We start from the raw sequence: 17,096 nt of genomic DNA on the forward strand, positions 1-17,096 counted from the left end.
TTTTTTGGGTGCAATCACCTTGGCAGCTGCCTCTCTCTGCTCTGCCTGCCTTCAGCTCTTCTAGAGCAAACAAAGGAGCTTCCAGGTGATTCAGCTTCCAGGAGCTGGACTCGATGATCCCTGTGGGTCCCTTCCAACTCAGGATATTCCACGATTCACCCTCTATAATTTCCGAGCACCTTCAAATGCTCGATTTAAGCGCATTAAGTTCAGCAGTGACAAACACCAGATTCTGGCAGTGTGGTGGCAGCTTCCTTACCTTCCTCAGCCACCACAGTGAGGGTCACCACGTTGCCAGCATCCTTGATGAGCTGCACGATGCTGTCGTGGGAGAGCTCCACGATGGACTGGCCGTTCACCGCCGAGATCCGGTCGCCCACCTTCAGCTTCCCGCACTGGTCAGCGGGGCTGCCGTCGATCACCCGCCCGATCTTGTGGGGAATCACTGGGGATCAAGGACAGCCACAGCAACACCTTAATACCCACAGAACACCCTGACTAGGAAGGATCAAAGTCCAGCTCCCAGCCCTGCACAGGCCAACCCCAAAATCCCACCGTCCGCGTGTCGAAAAAGCACCGCGCGGAATCTCCACGGTCATCCCGGAGAGTCACTCCCGCTCCAAAGGGTGGCACTGCTTTACAAGGAAAACCTGCAAACCGTGAGGAATGCTCCACTGGGAGTGAGCTGAGCCAACCCAACAGCACGGCCCTGTCACGGTACAGGGTGTTGTGCCTGAAGGAAAACACGGCGAGGAAATGGGTCACATCTGCAGAGGGATGAGTGAGAGCGCGTGGCCCCGCAGCGCTCCGAAGCAGTTGGGTTTTGCCACTCAAAATGTAGTTTTCCATTTCATGCATCCACCCTGGAGCGCTGTGTGGGCTCAGAGACAATTATGGATATCCAGTGTAACACAGAAATCTGGATGCAGGGGTAAACTCTTCCTCCTTGCAACTGAAAATTAACCCTTAAACGCACTTCAAAGAGAAATCAAACTTGTCCTGCCAGGGACTGACTCAGTAACCTGGTGAGGAACTCAGCAGTGACCCTGAGCACACCCAGCAAGATGTGTTACATCAGCTCTGCACAGACCTCATCCCTTGCCCTGCTGAGATGAACCTGCACTTGGAATTATCTCCCATTTTATTCAGCTCTCCTGGGTTGGTTCCCTCAGTTCACCCCACAGTGGCACTGTGTCCTGCACAGACTCCTCCAGAGGCCAAAGCAACGGGGCCAGAACGGACAGAATGGGGAAAAGAGAAAATTTTAGGAAAAGCAGAAGGCAAAAAAGACTGATTTCAGTTCCTTTCCCAGAGGTGAACACAGAGGCAGAGCTACAGGCAGGAGGAGGGAGGGATGCTCCACTCCAGCACCTCTCCCATGGCTCAGCTTCACCTGTGGCTCCTGTGCTCTCCCCAACACGAGCTGTGCTGGTGCTCAGGAAGGGATCCTGTTTTATGGTTTGCTGCCCCAATATCATGTCTGCAGAATGCCCTGGGCAGCCAGGGAGCTGCCATGGTGACAGGAGAGACCTTCCAAAACCTGGGGCAAGGAGCGCTCGTGGAGCTGCCCCTGTGCTGACGTGGCCCCGACAGAGCAGATCTGCATCACATGAAAGCACAGCAGTCAGCAGCTTTCCCAGGCATCCAAAACAGCCTCTCATTCATCTGGATCCCTGAAAGCACATCAGAGTTGGCTCCTGTCCTTCCCAGATCTCTCCTCAGGGCTCGTCTGTGCAGGAACCGCTGCACAGCTCCTTTGTAGTTCATTTCCAAACACCTCCCAGACCAACCTCCACATGTTCCATAAATGCTTTTTCCTGGTACTTCATGTGAAAGCCTCTTTGCATCTCCAAGGCCTGAAGCAGGTTTGATGGATACCTGTTTTCCACGGGTGCTGCTCTCCCAAACACACTTTCTCTGAGGAACACCAAGCACCTGCCTGGATTATCAGCTGGCTTTCCAAAACCACCAGAGCAAACCTGAAACACTTCCACAGTGCCACAGAATCCCAGACAAACTGGTTTGGGTTGGAAAGGACCTTGAAACCCATTTCATTCCACTCCCCCTGCCATGGGCAAGGACACCTTCCACTAGACCAGGCCATGAGCCACCCAGGATTAAAAAGCCACCAAGGATCATTTTAATGAGCCAGCACACACAGAAGTCACTCTGAAGGAACAGACATTGATGCCTTCTAGCCTTTACCATGAGTTTAAATTTTATTTACACTTCCCTTAATAGACTGGTTTTTAAAGTATTATATAAACCTGAGAGCCAACTGTGAAGAGTGAAGCACTGCAGGGTTGCAGACTTAATTGCTGATTACTTGACTTAAAATAGCCTGGCTAAAATATCCTGGCATCTATCCTGAAGAACCCAGGAGCTTCACATTAAACTGTGGCACAGACAAGTTCTGCAGATCACAGCTTGTGGATGCACCAGTGCCTCTTTCTCTGTGTTAGAAACAGCCTGGACCACAGGCCTTGTTTCCAGCACTGGAATTGGTTTCAGTTGCCTTCTATTTTCAGTTCTAATATCAAATAAAGACGGATTTGCAGCAGATCTTCAGGCAAAAATGCTGTCTGTAGCACAGTTATATTATAATTTATATTGCAGATCATATGAGGAGTGGCTGAGGGAGTTGTTGGGGCTCAGCCTGGAGAAAAGGAGGCTGAGGGGGGACCAGGACCAGACTCTGAATATATGTCATACAAATTCAGCACAATGCTACTTAGAAACAGTTTTTTTCTGTGCTCCTGCTGGTTTTTATTGTGCAGTAAAATGAAGTGAGAAAACAGAAGTGTCTGAGGCTCAATGAAAAAAAAAGAGACACTTTCATTACTATGTCTGGAACCAGCTGAGGAAGTTTCAGGTGATTTACACCAAGGAACTAAAGGAACTGAGTATTTCAGGAGTTATCTGTACCTTCATGTCAGTGAATTGGGTTCATCTGTGGGTGACCACCTAAGCCTGTATTTCAAGGGCTGACAGAGATAACCCAAACCTGATGCCAAAAAAAAATAATCCCAGAGATGATCCTACTCATCCCATCGTGCCAAAATGACTCGACATCCTCTCCCTGGCCCTGCCAGGTGAGCAGCAGCCACCAGCATGAGCAACACAAACACACCTGATGGCCCTGAGCAGACCTGCTCCTGTGCAGGACCTTCCCCTGGACTCCAGACCTTCCTGCCAACAGCTTCTCCCTCACTGCTGGTCACATCACTTCTTTTGGTTTAGCTTTTAACCTTGGTTACTTTGCTGTTTATCCTTACAGCTATGCCTGAGCTATGTTCATGTCTCACAACTCCAATACCACACCAGGCTACTTTTTCATTTTGATGAACTTCACAGACACTCTCTGTCTGACAGTAACAACTTCATTGCTTTCCTCCAAGCACTGCAGCCTCTCCTTTCTCAGAGCCCCAGAATAAATCTTACCTGATTAGGTAAAATAAATTAGGTAAAAATAAAGCCAAGGCTGAAACTATGCTTCCATTAAAATGCCAGTGAATTAATGAAGTGTGAGAATCTACATCACCACCAAGGCCTGACAAATATCCACATCCCAAACACTGCCCTGTGGCAAGTGCACAGTCCTGTGGACAGGCTGGTTGTGTGGGATATACACTCCCCTGCTCCCCATTTATGTCACAGTTGGGTGAAAAGGAGCACAAACAAGAAGCAAGACAGTCCAAGGCTCAGCTGGCTGGGCTGGGACAGGGTGAGGGAAAGGTGACTGTGTGAGTAACACCAGCACTGCACAGACAGAGAAATCCCTGGAGAAGCTGCAGCCAGGCTGGGCAGTGGCAGAGCCACCAGGACACGGCACTTACCCCCAGGAGGAGGTTTGTTCTTGGAGGTGAGGATGACAAAGCCAAACCCTTCGTTCTCCTTCCGCTGCAGACGGACGTCGTACACCTCCGGGCAGGGCTGGCTGGCAAAGTCCCCCCGGCCGGGGCGGGGAGAGCCATTCTGAGCCAGGACAGGCTGGGCCTCCTCCTCCTCTGCTGGCTTTTCCCCTGGCAGGTAACAGACAGACAACAAATAAGGAACAAACCACACCAAGCAACTCCAGCACAAGTCGGTGGCAGTGCCAGCACGGGGTGGCAACAGCGGGCACCGATCAGAGCAGGGACCGTTGTCGGCTCTAAATCCCATCCCAGCTCTGTCATTCAGGGAGTCACGGACAATAATCTTCTCTAAACTGCTGATCTGGACACTGATCTAAAACTGCAGAATCACAAGATGCTGCCCTGGGTCAGCTCTGGTTTGAATGCTACATGATGATGCCAAAAGACTTGAGAATACGACACGTGGAAGGTCCCCTGTCTGTGGCAGGGGCTTGGGATGAGATGAGCTTTATGCTTTTCCAACCCAACTCGTTCCATGATGTACAGAAAACAGACTGGGTTATTACTCAATTTTCATAGCTTTAGTGGCTGTTTTAACTACTACCTGCAAAGAGGTTTGAAGAAATCATCCCTACATCATAATTTTCAGAGCCTTCCCTGTGTGAGCAGTTCAAATTAGCAACCACCAGAGCATCAGCTTATTAAATTCTGCTTTTCTCCACTTACTCAGAGCTACAGCTGACCTTCCTCAATCTCAGGCTGCTCAGCTCTAGTGCAACAATTAAAGACTGAAATAAATGATTTCAGAGCAGCTTCAGTGGATGCGCTTACAAGCCCCCAAGTGCTCTGTGTGTCCTGCAGCCCCTCTGGGCAGTCAGACACCTACCTCCAAAGAAGATCTTCCTCCTGACTGTGAGCAGGACCTGCCCATTCCGTGCAGCACTGGTCATCAAATCCAGAACCTGCTTGTGGGACTTCCCTTTCACGGGGACCCCGTCGATGCACATCAGCTCGTCCGCCGCCCGCAGCCGCCCGTCCTTCTCTGCTGCTCCCAGGGGGATGATGGCCCCGATGTAAATCTGTCACAGAGCACAGGAATGGGAACATGGACTCAGCACAACACGTAATGCTTGGAATCCAGGTGAATCCAGGCTGATGAGGGCTTTGGGAAGATGTTTTTAAAGATTATTTCCCTGTCCAGCTCCAGCAGAAACGCAGGCAGTGAGTGTGCTCTGCACAGGCTGACCCAGGAGACAATCCAGGAGCTCAAAGCACTCAGTACGTACTTTTTAAAAAGTTTTGGGGGATTTCTAACCCTCGTTTTCACGAATTCTGCTCCCTTGAGAATATTTGTCAGCTTGCTAAAAAGCCCAACTTTTGACATGAGCAAACACTTATAACATATGTGATTTCTCAGAACCAGTGAAACAAAAAGCCTCTGTCACTCATTCTACTTATTCCACTTTGTTTTACCAGGAGTGGGCCAGAGTTTTTGGGGAAGAAGTAAAAGCTTTTGAAAGAACTCAAATTTATTTCTGAGAAGTTGCTTAGACAGCTCCATGCTCCAAGCTGTTTCAGTGCTCAGCTTTAGGTGATTAGATAATGAATTCAAACATTATCAATTCTGTCTGCCCCCACCTCAGAAAGTGCTACTAAATATAACACAGATAAGAACACCACACTCTATTTCATATGCTAGAATCACTTTCAGATTAAAGGAAAGATTAAGGATAATTACAGCCAGTGCTGTTGGAGGTTAAGCAATGGTGGGCAGCTCATCTGTGCACAGCACTCATGACATCAGCTCCACACTTCCCAACAGCTATGGCTGTTATGGAAACAAAACACCACAAATGCTATAAAAAAAGTGCAGCAGAAGTAACATTCTTTGGGTTTGCTCTTTTCTTTAAATGCATGTTAGGGAGGGGAGGTTAAATAAAAAGAAAAAAAAAAACTAGCACAGGATCACAGCTGGGAATGGAAAAACTGAATTCCTTCACTGTAATCAGAAAACAATCTGTGTATCTATTCCAAAAGGTTTTCCTCTTCACTTGACAGCTGAAGGAAAGGCCCCTGACATGCAGTGCTTCTTCCCAAAGAGAAATCTTTGCATTTTTGGACATAGAGGGCAATCTTCTGGGAGAACAGACTATCCAGGGGTGTCTGCACTGGCACCTGCCCAGCTGCCTCCAACTCCTTGCACTTCTAAAAGCTCAGTGGGAGAAGTGGGGGAAAAGGGGATGTGACCCCATCCCAACTCTCACCTCATTTCACTGCATGGAAAAGAACAGTCTGGTGGGATTCTGGTAGGGTGAGCAGCCCCTTCCTTCCACTCCACTGCTCCGGGGATGTGGAGAATTAAATCCCAGGAATGTTCTGTGCCAAGGTCACCACTGGGATCAGGTGGCAACGGGCAAAGGTTGGGCACCAGCAGAGCCCTTTTGAGGGCTCCTGGGACACAGCAACAGCTGCAGAAACACCACTGGCATCATCAGCCTGACAGAAAACCACTGCCAAAGACAGGCTCGGGACTGAAGGCAGCCACAAAGAGGGGAAAAGAAAGGTAAACTGGATTAACTCCTGATCTTTGAAAGGCAGGCACTGAACTGATCAATTCTGCCATCACTGAAGTGTCTGGAATGCTGGGAAGTGAGGATTACAGAGGATCACTCTAACAGGAACACACAGGTAACACTGAACAGGTCCACTTACAGGCTGATCCGGCCCGTCCCCTCCAAGCACCCGGAAACCAAAGCCTGACTCTTGTTTTCGCAGGAAAACATCCAAATCTCTTGTGTTTGGAGCTAAGAAAAAACATTTCAAAACATGTAAGGAGCTAATCTTGGATTACTGAAGGATTACGCTTTGGTGGTGCATTCTGAGGTGTCTTATTGACAAAACACAGTAACCAGAAATACAGTAAATAATAAAACAGCCAGATATTCAGTGATGTTCTCTTTCCAAATGGGAAAAATCAATTTTCAAAAGAGAAATCACAGCTACATTCATGCAGTGGGCCAGGATAAAAGCCAGTCTAACACAGCTCAGAGCTACTTCCATAAACTCTGAAAAGGGCAGCTTTACTTCAGGACTAGATCATCCTCAAGACCATTTCTGTAATTAACTGTTTTACTGCAAATACAGTTAAAACATTTTAATTATTTTTTAAAAAACATTTTAATTGTTTTTTTTTTTTTTTAAAATGTGTTCCAAAGTTTTCTGATTCCTGCATGAATTATGCATTTTTTTAAACTTTTTATCCACAGGAGGTTAACAAAATTTTATCCACAGAAGGTTAACAAACTGAGTAACAAAGTCTCAGTAGTTTTACCACACATATGACAAAGAAAAAATTCCTTCATAATCGAGTATTTTCAAGTTGATTTACTCACGTTTGTCCTCATAAATAGTCTTAGACTTCAGGTAGACTTCAGAAGGGTCCAGTTTGGGAGAGCCTGATCGCACAGCAGAGGGTGGGAAGGGCATGGGCTGTGGGATGGGATCACTGACAGCTTCCAAACTCCCTGAACTGTCCTGCTTGTCCTTCTGAAACACACCCCACCCACAAAATCCAGATTAAACCGAAGCAGAACTGAACTTGTGGGGGCAAAGACAAGGAACACCAAGCAGAAGAGAAACAAGGGAACAGGGGAATAAAATTGTGACTCAGTGTAGATTTTCCAGTGGATTTGTCTGACCAGAGGACTGAAGTCTTCCCCTGTGGGACACAGATTTCTAGTGGAGACTGGGCTGAGAAAGGGGTTTGAAGGGGCTGATGCCCAGAGGGGAGTGAAGCTGGGCAGATCCTGGTGGTTACCAACACATGGGCTGAAGTGGGATGCACAGGACAGTCACGGTTGGAGAAGACCCCAAATCCTTGCCAGGCACCTGCCGGGCTCTGGAGCTCAGCCCAGGCCCATGGGCACACACTGCTTCACCAGGGGCACTGCCTCCTGCCCTCTGCCAAGGGCATCCCCACGAGCACCAGGGGTGTTCCCAGCCAACACCAGGAGTGCCAAGGGCAGTGTAAACACAGGCCAGGAGGACACACCTGGGTAGTCTGAGGCATTAGAATTCACTATTTGCCTTTTCATGACCTGAGAGCTGCAACAGTCCTGTCAGTATTTCCCAAAGAAAGGACACCAACCGTCCTTGTGGTCTCTCACCCTGATTTCCAATGAATTGTGCACTAAAGTAACTCCAAATACTTACTCTGGGCAGAAACCCAGCCTGGAAAACTTGCACGTGGCTGAACCACAGCACGAGCAGAGCAGAGTTAGATCTGCCCTTTCACCAAGAGCACAAGAAACTGCCCTGAGCCATATTCAGCAGTTTGACACTTCTTGTATGTTTGTTTATAAACACAAGAACTTGCCCTTTTTAAGTGAGTTATTTTGCCACACTGTTTAATGCCACTGAGCATCGAGTGCTCCATGGGCTCCTGCACGTGTTGGAAGAGAATGCCAGTCCCCAAATCCAAAGTATTTTTAGCATGGGAGCCACACTGCCAGGGCCTGTGCCCTCCAACTGCAGGGATTTCTGCCCTGATTTATTCAGGGTGGGCAGCTGGATGCTTGCAAGGGATGGAATCTGCAGATCTTATTGAGCACAGTCTGCTGAACACGTGTGTCTGTGTTATCCCACTGCTGGGACACGACTTCAGCACCCAAACAGCAGGATAAAGATAGAAAGAGAAGCTACATCCACACTGTGGTAATGGGGTTCTCCTCAAATGCACTGATTTGTTCTGTACAAGAAGCATTTTTAAAGAAACAGCTGTGCTCAAGTAGCCTAATTTATAACAGAAACATGCATGGCAAACATATGCATTAATATCAGCATTATTAAATCAGAGGGTATTTTATTAAGCCCGAGGATTCTTTACTGAGCTAATATATAGCAAAGATGGCCCAACAGATTGAACTTCCAAGAGTATCAAGCCAGAAATGCACAGCTACACAGAGACCTGCTGAAAATATGGATCCAAAGATAAGCATTTCCAGAAGGGAGCACTAACCAGTCCATTAATTCTGTGTGAGGATTGAGAAGAATCAAAGTATCATAAACTTCCTTTAGAAATCCCATTCCACTTTAATAATTAGCAATGAAAAAAAGTAGATACACTCTATTTTGTTTCCCTTTTAATGAGTACTCTGACAGCAGCTGCTTAAGACAAAGAATTTGTGCCTGCCAAGTAGACGTGGTTTTGCTAAAGCATTTTGTAGATTATTACAGGGAATAAAATCCAGAGGAAATGAGATTACAAAGCAGGTCAGAGCATGCACACAATCAGCCATTTCAGAAAATAATGATAGAACTTGATAATCATGACAAACCAACAATATTACACTTATCATCATACCAGACTGTTGCTGTATTCTTGATTCTTCAGTAGTAATAAGAGAGATATCCATCATCTCCATTAAACAGCTCAAAAACCTCAAAGGAATATTTCCTGTTCATTAGACCATATTTAAGAGTCTGTTTTGCAACCCTAAACCCCTGAATATTCTCCATTAGAAACCAAGTTAAATACATCCCCAATACTCACCCCTTTGGCAGTTTTAGTAGGTGAGGGTGGACCTGAAGAAAATAGAAAGTAATTTCAATAGTAGGTTCCTAAAAGTTTAAACAACATTATAGCAATATAATCAGCTCCTCCTGGGGTGAAAACAGTAACTTCTGCTTCACTCTCCTTTGAAGTGACAAAGTGACCAAAACCATCACTTCAGAGAAGTCTCAATTAGAATTGAAAGCTGTACAACAATGAAAAATATCTGTTTCTCTGTTTGCTAAACACTGGTCAGTCAACCAAATCACCCATCAGTTCCTGGGATAGGCAGACTTGTGAATTTGTCTGAGGGAATTTCACTTGCTACAAAGAAATCTAATTATTCCCTTAGCTTATTAGGGAATAGTAGCATTTCTACAGAAAAAGACCTGGAGATTTTTGCAAATATCAGTGACTGAAGTGACACTCTACATAAAGCCTGAAGAGACACTGAGCAGCCATGAGCTGCTTCATAATCCACTCAGCTCCCTCTGAGAAACACACACTCTGTACTACAGTTTTTGGGGAGAAGGTGCATCATGGTCTGTGACTGACAGTCAGCGCAGGGGTATAAATATGCAAATGAAAAATCAGAATTTTTCTGCTATACCCAGTGATCAGCTCCACCTCTGCTGATGCTTCTTCCCTATCTCCTGCAATCCCCTGCCCATTACAGCCACAGTTACTGGAATGCATTTGGAGAGCCTCAGGAAACTCAGTCCCATCATATGCTTTGCATTATGCTGGAGACCACGTGTTTGCTTTAGCACTCCCCAGACACTTGGAAGAGACAGTGCATAAACATATCATCATATAACTTTGGGAAAAAAAGAAAAAGAGAAGAAAAACCAAACCAAAACCCCAAACAAAACCCTAGCAACCCCAAAAGCTCAGGGGGATAAATTAAACTCAGAACATAACAGCTCAGAGTCATAATGAGCTGCTGCTTAGCTGTCAAGACTGGACACGATTTAGGTATCACACTAAAAAAGGGACTTTATGAAAAGCTTATAACCAACATGATAACTGTAAATGTATGTCTGTACCTCCTCTTAAGATAAGCAGTGGCACCTCTGCCCCTACTGGGAACTGCTTGAGCACCTCCACCACCTGCAGGTGGGTCAAGCTCTGCACGTTCTGGTGGCAGATCTCCTTGATGACGTCGCCTTTCTGCAGGCCCTGGCACCACTGGCTGTCCAAAATCATCTTCACCTTCTGCCCCGTGGGGCTGTCTGCGATGGCAAACCCGAACCCTTTGGGCCCTTTGACCAGGGGGATGGTGACCAGCTCTGGCTGGGAGCCCCCCGAGGAGGCCAGGGAGACCCTCTGCTCCGCCGCGTCCACGGAGGGGCCGTTCAGGCGCCCGTTGACCAACATGGGGCCCATTTTCCCATTCTGGTCCAACACAACTGTCCCTGCTATCAAATCTTGGCTGGGCACAGCAGCATCTCCTCCCTTGGCCACCGGAGGGCCGTTGATGATGGGTGTGGCTGTCACGATATCCACCACGGGGTCCTCGGTGTCGTCAGGGAGGGGGTAACCCCGACACAGGGTCATGTTCACATACTGATTGACAGGAACCAGCTGGAACATCTGCACAACATCTGCATGGGTGTGGCCGAGCACACAGCTCCCATTGATGTCCACGATGACATCACCTGTTGCAAAAGGAAGTTCAACAGCGTCAAAAACAGAAGCAAAACCACCCACACCTGGAGCCAAGAACAAAAGCCTTACCTGGAGGAAATCACTGGGCAGGCTTCAAACTAATTGGCTCCTGGCTAATGTTGCCAAAAAGCACGCAGGATTTCCTCTCTGCTTTTATTCTATTTCATCTCAGAACACAGTGTGCTAAATATATAAAGTTTAATCTGCAGCAGATTTAAAAAATGATACTGTGCAGCCACGGGAGATGAAGCAGAGCACGCACACTCCTGCAAGCAGATGTCTTCTGCCTTAATTCATATTGTCCAGCATCCTAAACCCAATCCAGAATAAATCGGATTTTTTTTGGCCCTGTGTTTATTTTAGGACTGGCTGAACTTAAGCTAGGATTGCACCCACACACATTCCATACTATTACACTGCTGCCACACGTGGCTCAGAAGGTATTTTCAAAATAAGTGAAAGTGGGTTTCGGGTCCTGAAACCTTGTTTTGTGTTTCTATCATTTTGATGTGAAACTTTGCACGTGCAATACAACATTCCCTGCAAACTGCCTTATCTCTCAAATGCCTGGGCATCAGTAAAACAGGAACTCCCTTATTATTCCATGAATTGCAACAGGAATAGCTGCACATCTTTTCATTCCAACAGTTCTGCGGGTTTGTTTTCACTTTTACAGAGGTGGAACACGAACCACACGCAAACAAGTTCAAATAATATGTCAGCAACAAAATAGGAAATTGTTTCACAAGTAAATAGAATTAAATCATTCAAAAGTCTTCTTATCTGAAGAGTTTATGTGATACATAAAGAAGCATTTTGCCTTTCCTAGTATGTAAACCTTATAATAAGCTGAACTTAATTAAACATATAGTAACAATGAAAAAGTGTGCAAGTCTTCATGGACTGTAGGAACCCTCATCTCTCTTCTTTCCTCACTTGGCCAGCTCACACAGCTTTGCTTCCTCATTCCTGCTGCAGGTTTTTTGCAGTTTTAATATTTGGTGCTATGTTTTTTGGCAGCAATGAAGCAAAACACAGACCAGGATTCAGTAACGCTGTTTTTCCTTTATGTATAGAGAGGGAACAAGTCTGTGAACAACCACGAAGTCAAATGTCTTAGCTAAAGTACTGAAATCTTCAGAAGTGTCCTCAAAGTAGATTTTTATCTAGAACATTGCTTCTTTTCTTTTTTCAGCCACTGCTCTGCACAGATCTTTCACAAATCTGAAAACTATTTCATTTAGTGAGGATGTGGATGGAGTCATCCAACCTCCTGCGCCTCGAGCTGTGCTCTCCAAAGCACCCCAGGAAATGGAAGTTTTAGAGAAATAATACTTGACCTGGAGCAATTCTCCCATCTTGTGCAGCAGGTCCATCCTTTAACACATTCTTCACCTGGAGAAACTCATCAGGCCTGTCCCCCCCGATGATTGTGAAGCCAAATCCCATGGTGCTTTTTTTCAGGGATGTCCTTATAAGTGCTCCTGTGAGCTGGGATGGATCTCGAGTGAAGAGAGACTTCCCTGGTCCTGTTGAATTAGGGAACAGAGAGACAGGAAACCAGGGTTAGCTCTGGTAAGTTTTTGTTTGTTTTTTTTAAGTGTCACGAAGGTTAATGATTTGTTTATTGCTGGTTAATCTCTGCAGCACCATTGGGAAGTAAACAAACAGGACAGTGTTACATTAATTTCCCACCTGGGTCTAGGGAATGGAAAAAATAAGAGGTTTTTAGAACAGATTGTAACAGAGCTGTATCTAAACCTCCCACCTCGAATTCCCAGTTGTAATCCTTGAATACCAAGCTTAAAGTAAATCAAAAGCATGAAAACTCCAGGTGTGGTTTTACCTGCATCTTCCAGCTGGCTCTTCTAACCCTCCACACATCCCAAAGCTGCTTATGACAACCAGCTTCAGAATGATCAAAATGATTTAAAAGCAGGCTTAGTACCTCAGTTCAATTTTCACATTAAAAAAATCCTTCAAAAAACCCTACAGATTTGGGAGGGCAGCACTGCAGTGGCCAGCAAAAAGACAAGGCTATAATGCCTTGATGAATTCCCAAACTGGGTACTTACAAAGCACACCTGCAGATAAAGACAGAAGTGACAAAGACCACAATAATCAGTGATACCTGATTTGGAAGGGCCAGCATCAGCCTGTCCTAGCTGCTTTTTCCTTTTGGCTTCCAATACTGGATTTTCAAACTGAGTTTTCTGGTTAATGTGACTGCAGACACAGAAAAGGCAGGTCAGGGTTTCAGCAGGAAACATTCTGCCTATTGCCCAAAATCACAACCCCAAAGGATACGTCTACAAATGCTATTTTTTAATATCTCAGATGAATGCTCTGGAGGAATGAAGGATAAACTCCCATAATCAACCCTGAAAGCATGTTTGTTCTCTCAACAACCTGATTTACTTTGAGAGCCAATAAAATTTTACTCCCTTTAATTACTAGGTAGAGTTATAATAGCTTAGAACTGAGCAAACCTGCTTTTTCTCTTGACCCATCTACTTAAAATGTTTACAAACTCAGGCATCACCTTTTTACAGTAGATGCCAGTACAGTACAGAGGGGGAAAAACAGTAAATTTGAGCATAATTTAAATATTTCGGCTTTGCAAAGTGAAAAATGTTTGCTCTTTCTCTGAAGCTACATTTTCAACTCTACCAATTTTCTTCTCCACGGTAAAGGAGAGATTTAATTTCCTCTGGCCTGGAGGAGATTCCAAAGAGCTCTTGCAGCAGTTTAGTGGTTATTTACTTGGCTCTTTGGAGACAGCAGTGAGCTACAAGTTATTTTTGCTCTTTTACAGTTATCAGGTGTCACTCTTAAATCAAATGACCTTGTTTTTGTTAAAGCTAAGAAAAATTACATCAGCTCATTCACATTAATAAATTACTTTGGTTGCTACTTGCTTTCCCTCCCCAAATGAAATACACTCCAGTAAGTCTTCAAGGTCACACCATGAATTGTCCCACATGCCAGTGCTGCAGAAGTTTGTACCATGAACTCACCGCTCCCAGAACTGTTTTTACTGGACATATTTAAAACCTTCATAAAATCCCAGAATGGTTTGGGTGGGAAGGGACCTCAAAGCCCATCCAGTTCCACACCCTGCCATGGGCAGGGACACCTTCCACTAGACCAGGTTGCTCAGAGCCCCATCCAACCTGGCCTTTCACTGCATTACAACCTACACTTATCAAGCATTTGATTATTTCCTGCTCAGTTCATAATGATGTCAAACCAATAACTGGTACTTACTCGACATAGTATGTTCCATACTGAGGGTCTTCTATTTTCTCCCATCCATAAGGAAGTTCTGCAATCAGAAAGACCAAATTCTTCATTACAGTGGAAAGCTATCTACAAATATCAGAGATTTTATGAAAGATCACATAGACTCATGGAAAACATGAGGAAAGTACAGGTCCTATTTTCTTCCTTGATGAAGGTTATGAGTTTGTTCCAGGGAATCTGAAGCCCTGTAACTCTCACTCTTTCTTCCACTAGATGATGAGACTTATATTCAACAAAAATCACACCACTTTAAACATACAATAAACTTAAGGACCTGTCTGATAAAGGTCCTGGAAGTTACATGAAAAAAGCTCCTTTCAATGGCAAATTAAAATCTGGTAAGATGGTGCCCAGCAGCTCATGACTGACTGAAGGTGGTAAGCAGTTACCACAGAGGTCAGACTATTCTAGTTATCCTGACTATGGTAATTCAAATATTAGAATAATGGATACAGCCAGGTAGCCAGGCATTTTAAGGATAAATATGCCCTGCAATCTTGTTGGAGGCTGCCCTAAGTTTGACAGTAACAGGAATTTCCCGAGCATATGACAGCATGTTACCAATTATTAATACCAGCATCACTCCACAGGGTGTGACAAAAAACCCAGTGGGTCTATTCATTTAAATATTGTTCACTTGGATACCCTGCATCTCTGTTTAAAGTGCTCTTTTTATCCTGTGGTGAGCTGCACATATGTTTAATAAGCAGCCATTGCTCCAGCTGGCTTTATTATGGATCCGTGGCTGTTGGGCTGGGCAATTTTGGAGCACGACAGGCTATTCTGAAAGCCTGCCTCAGCTTTTGGAACATGTCAGGCATTTGCTGAAGACAGAGCTATCTGATACTCTTCTCTAGCTGACTAAATTGCCTGGCTATGTCGGAAATGGTTGCAGGAATTGCCTGCAGGCCACTCGTGGACCTGACCTGTGAGGCTTGAAGTGACAGTGGGAGGCATTGAAGGGAGTCAGATTGTTCCCTCTACTTCTGCATTCAAACAAGGCATCATGTCACATGCAATAGTTATCATTAGCAATATGTATTATGCCATATCTTCATTATTATTTCTATATTCTGCTATTTATGGGCCTTCTCCTCCTGCCATAATTCCACCCGCACAACAGTGAGATCGTCACTCACGTGCAGCTTCCTCCTTAGCAATGACAGTCACTGGAACAAAACATCTCCTTCTCTGCTCAGGAGTGCAGATAAACCCTTGGTTCAGCCAGATTCTGCTATTCCAGGGAAAGTACACCATAGGCTTTCCCAGTCTTATGTAAACTCCTACAGCCACCAAACCAGGGAGACTCAGTACGACGCTGCTCCAGAGTCACCTCGACCAGGAAGAAGCTTCTACCACAGCAGTAATGGATTGTATCCAGCTGGGATAAACTCAGACATTTATCAGTGACAGGTGACAAATGAATTCTGAACATCTCACCTCCATCTTCACAATCTTCAGGGGCTTTGGCCTTCTTACAGAGCCGGGGGTCGAGCCACGTGGTTGTCTTGGTGTTGTGACTGTGGAGCAGAACATGGGCCATTAAAAGAAGAAACTCCCCCAGACTGAAGAAACTTTACTTAAGTATTTACTGTTGTAGGGAAACTGCAGCCTTTAGATAATACAACCTTTATTTGTGCCTCAGTCACATCATAAAACTGCTAAAAAGAAAAGGCACCAGCAGAGTGGAGACTCCCCAGAGACACAAACCCTCTCCCCAGACCCCAAAAGCTCATGTGGGAATAGCAGCTGTCTCTACCTGATAGGAAAAAATATTTTTAGCCTCTTCATGTGCTTAACTCTCAGGGAGGTTTCTGTTTCATTTTTGCCTTGTAATTCACAAATGAGGCAGTTTCACAGGTGCACACATGAGCTGCTTCCCTATCCTGGACTTTCATCTGGGCTGTCTGTATTTTGAAACATGCATTCCCAGCCCAGGAACACAAGCAGAGAAGAAAGAATAAACAAGGTCTCAGATTTCAGAGAAATCTGACATAGTGAAGGTTTCTATAATTATATAATTAAGTTATAAATATATATATATATTATATAATTAAGTTATAATTCACTTAGCAATACCCACCCAGCTTTGTATTTGTGAGACACAAAACCTATAACAAACAAACTGACTTTGCAGTTTTCCTGCACAGTGGCAACTGCACCGAGTGTGCAACATCAGCAGGGATTTTAACAGCAGGAATATACTTAATTTCATAAAGAAACAGAAGCAGTAAGAGCAGAAGAGAGGTGCAAGAGCAGCAGCAGCTTCCCAAGCTGCAGGCAGCAGCACTCCTCCCCCCAAAGGGCACAGCAAACCCTCCCTGGTGCTGGTTACTCACTCGATGAAGTAGATCATGCCAGTGTCTGTGTAGGCCATCTCCCAGTTCTTGGGAAGGGGCTCCAGGGTCTCATCCCTCGACAAATAATTTCTGAAGTCCATGTTGCTGCTTGTCTGGTTGTAGCTGGGAACAGGTTTCATCCAGTCAGGAGAATCTGAATGTTTTTCTTTGTTTTCTGCAGTTGTTCAGGGAAAGTGTTACTATTTGTCAGATGCTTATGTTGTTTCTCACAAAGAACCACCCTCTTAATCTGGCTACGAGTGGATGTCAAACACGTCCCTGTATGTGATGTGCATTTTTCCACTTTTTTTTTTTTTTTTCAGCTGTGAACTTTGCAAAGCTGACATGAAAACACTGAACTCTGCTCTTCCCCTGCCAAAC

At 45.3% G+C, this 17,096-nt stretch overlaps 1 protein-coding gene across 4 annotated transcripts in view; it reads right to left on the minus strand.

The window, feature by feature from the left end:
- MAGI3 (membrane associated guanylate kinase, WW and PDZ domain containing 3) overlaps positions 1 to 17,096 on the minus strand; it is a 68,738-nt gene that overhangs the window by 13,190 nt on the left and 38,452 nt on the right. For 2 of the 4 annotated variants that reach the window (XM_027746218.2, XM_027746220.2), the window contains exons 5-16: positions 16,716 to 16,890; positions 15,817 to 15,896; positions 14,341 to 14,398; positions 13,205 to 13,299; positions 12,414 to 12,602; positions 10,452 to 11,063; positions 9,406 to 9,437; positions 7,247 to 7,400; positions 6,567 to 6,658; positions 4,741 to 4,933; positions 3,837 to 4,022; positions 260 to 445 (exon numbers count right to left, since the gene is read on the minus strand). In XM_027746218.2, coding sequence (XP_027602019.1) covers positions 260 to 445; positions 3,837 to 4,022; positions 4,741 to 4,933; positions 6,567 to 6,658; positions 7,247 to 7,400; positions 9,406 to 9,437; positions 10,452 to 11,063; positions 12,414 to 12,602; positions 13,205 to 13,299; positions 14,341 to 14,398; positions 15,817 to 15,896; positions 16,716 to 16,890 — 2,052 coding nt within the window. The remainder of the gene's footprint in view (positions 1 to 259; positions 446 to 3,836; positions 4,023 to 4,740; positions 4,934 to 6,566; positions 6,659 to 7,246; positions 7,401 to 9,405; positions 9,438 to 10,451; positions 11,064 to 12,413; positions 12,603 to 13,204; positions 13,300 to 14,340; positions 14,399 to 15,816; positions 15,897 to 16,715; positions 16,891 to 17,096) is intronic. The other 2 variants (XM_039381931.1, XM_039381932.1) reach the window with 2 other exon arrangements.

Source organism: Pipra filicauda, unplaced genomic scaffold (genome assembly GCF_003945595.2).
Source record: "Pipra filicauda isolate LSUMZ 115617 unplaced genomic scaffold, ASM394559v2 scaffold249_size1133689_pilon, whole genome shotgun sequence".
Taxonomy (NCBI): Eukaryota; Metazoa; Chordata; class Aves; order Passeriformes; family Pipridae; genus Pipra; species Pipra filicauda.